Here is a 2,344-nt window from a genome sequence, read left to right on the forward strand (position 1 = left end):
TGTGATGTTTTTGTTTTTCGTTAGTTCTTTGTCACATTGTAAACGGGATTCATATGTATATAAATTTAATAGTTATCCTAAGTAGACGTAACATGTTAACGAACTGCAACAAGTTTTATTATATTGGTTCGTATAGAATTCTAGAAAATTGGAAATTGTGATTAAAAAAAGTTTCTTCAATTTAGTCAAAGCAAACGCTTATCTCATGTTTGAAAAATGAGGGCCTCCTTATTATTAATTAATTAATCCTACTTTGTTAATTTTCATAACTTGTATGTAGCACTGCACCCTATAAATATGAGATAGCTACATCTTGATCATTGCCACATAACAACACATCAAAGGAGAGGGAAAAAAAAATTGTTGTTAAAATGGAAAAGTTTTCGGCGAAGGTTTTCATTTGCAGTTTATTTGCAGCACTTGTTTTGCTGTCTTCCCCAGCAAGGTCCCAAGAAGTTGGTAAGTACTTAATTATTATATTAATTACCATGCATGCATATATTAATTGATTAATTGTGAGTTCAAGATTTATATTATTTTTTTATAAAATCTTAAAAAAATATATAAACCAAATGTACGCTTATTTTTCATGACTTGGTAATTTTGGTGGAAATTCAGATGCAATCGACTTCACGTGAAGTTGATAATTAAAAGCTGTTAGATAAAAATTTAGTTAAATCAATCAAATTATCTAACAACTCTCAACTATTAACTTCACGTGAAGTCGAGTGCATCTGAGTTTTCACCATTAGAATATGATATATATTTGATGTGTTTGAATAGTGCTAATTTATTTTTATCTATTTAACTAATCAATTACAGAGGATGAGAACGAGTTTAATTACGATGAAAATAGTGATAGAGGACCATCTCATTGGGGAGACATAAAACCAGAATGGAGGACGTGCAAAACTGGAAAAATGCAATCACCAATTGATTTAAATTATAGAGAAGTTCAAGTAGCTAAACTAGGACCCCTTAACTTGAACTACAATCCCTCCAATTATGATACCCTTAAGAATAAGGGTCATGAGATACAGGTAAATATCATTTCTATGTATTTTTTTAATTAGTAAAAAAAACTTGATCATATAGTAGTGTCACCATATAATAATAATCATTAAGCAAATAAAATTGGACTCCCTTATTAATTTTTTTCTTTTTCAACTTATTTGTTTGAGTAGTTGGACATTCATGAACCAACAAGCTCTCTACAAATTAATGGAACCTCTTATACACTTGTCAATTTACATTGGCACATTCCATCTGAACACACCATTAATAGACAAAGGTACGTATATACATACATATATACTAGACATACATACATGCTGTTAATATTGTAAGTGTGAAAAGTGTTGAAGTTAGTCCTACATCAAAGAAAACAAGGAAGAGTGAGGAGTTTATAAGATGTGAGACTCAGTAACTTAATATTTTAAGATTTTGAATTGGATGTAATGTATTTTTATCTTATTTTACGGTTGACCCAACACATGCATGCATATACCTATTTCTGACTTTTTAAATAAATATATTATTTTACAGTTGAATCTCAATTGAACCTTTTACCACCTTAATTATTTCCAATAATTACTTATGAGTAAAATTAAATATATATTGTTGCAGATTCGATCTAGAGCTACACCTGGTGCATCAAACTCCAATAACTAATCGAATAGCAGTAATTGGAATACTTTACAAGATTGGAACAGGATCAGACCCAGTATTGTTATCGGTACAATAATTTTTTCACTCAATAAAGTTATTTATCTCTCGTAATTCTAAATTATAAACTGTAAATTGTAATTGATAATTTTGTAGCTAAAGGAACCTTTGGAGGCACTGAATGGATCAAGTGCTGGAAAGAATGTATCAGTGGGTGTATTTGATCCAAGGGTGGTTGGCATTGGCAATGACACAAAATTGTATTACAGATACATGGGTTCTTTGACTACTCCTCCTTGTACAGAGGGTGTTACTTGGACCGTCCTTAAACAGGTCATTCAAATTTTTAAACTAGATGCAGATTTAGATTCAGTCAACTTTACGTAAAATTGATAGTTAAAAGTGGCTAAATAATTTGACTAAATTTTTATATAACAATTCTTAGTATTAACTTCACGTGAAGTTGATTACTGTACCTAAGTTTTCACCTTCCAACTAACTTATTATTACTATAAATTGTTTTATATAGGATATAATTTTAAGTATTGTTTTGAGAATTGGATCGAAAATTAAAAAAAAAAAATGTCTGATTAACCAAAAACTAATTATTGAATCAGTACTATTTATTATTAAGATAAAATTTGATTATAAATAATTGATTAATTGGTCAAATCAATTT

The 2,344-nt window shown here is 29.1% G+C and overlaps 1 protein-coding gene across 1 annotated transcript in view; it reads left to right on the forward strand.

Annotated features, from left to right (window-relative positions):
• The window catches only part of LOC107629240 (alpha carbonic anhydrase 7), a 2,722-nt gene continuing 680 nt past the window's right edge, over positions 303-2,344 (forward strand). The window contains exons 1-5 of the mRNA XM_016331985.2: positions 303-459; positions 823-1,040; positions 1,185-1,291; positions 1,627-1,735; positions 1,822-1,998. Of these exons, the coding sequence (XP_016187471.1) occupies positions 372-459; positions 823-1,040; positions 1,185-1,291; positions 1,627-1,735; positions 1,822-1,998 (699 nt within the window). The 5' untranslated portion in view covers positions 303-371. The remainder of the gene's footprint in view (positions 460-822; positions 1,041-1,184; positions 1,292-1,626; positions 1,736-1,821; positions 1,999-2,344) is intronic.

Source organism: Arachis ipaensis, chromosome B03, assembly GCF_000816755.2.
Source record: "Arachis ipaensis cultivar K30076 chromosome B03, Araip1.1, whole genome shotgun sequence".
Lineage (NCBI taxonomy): Eukaryota > Viridiplantae > Streptophyta > Magnoliopsida > Fabales > Fabaceae > Arachis > Arachis ipaensis.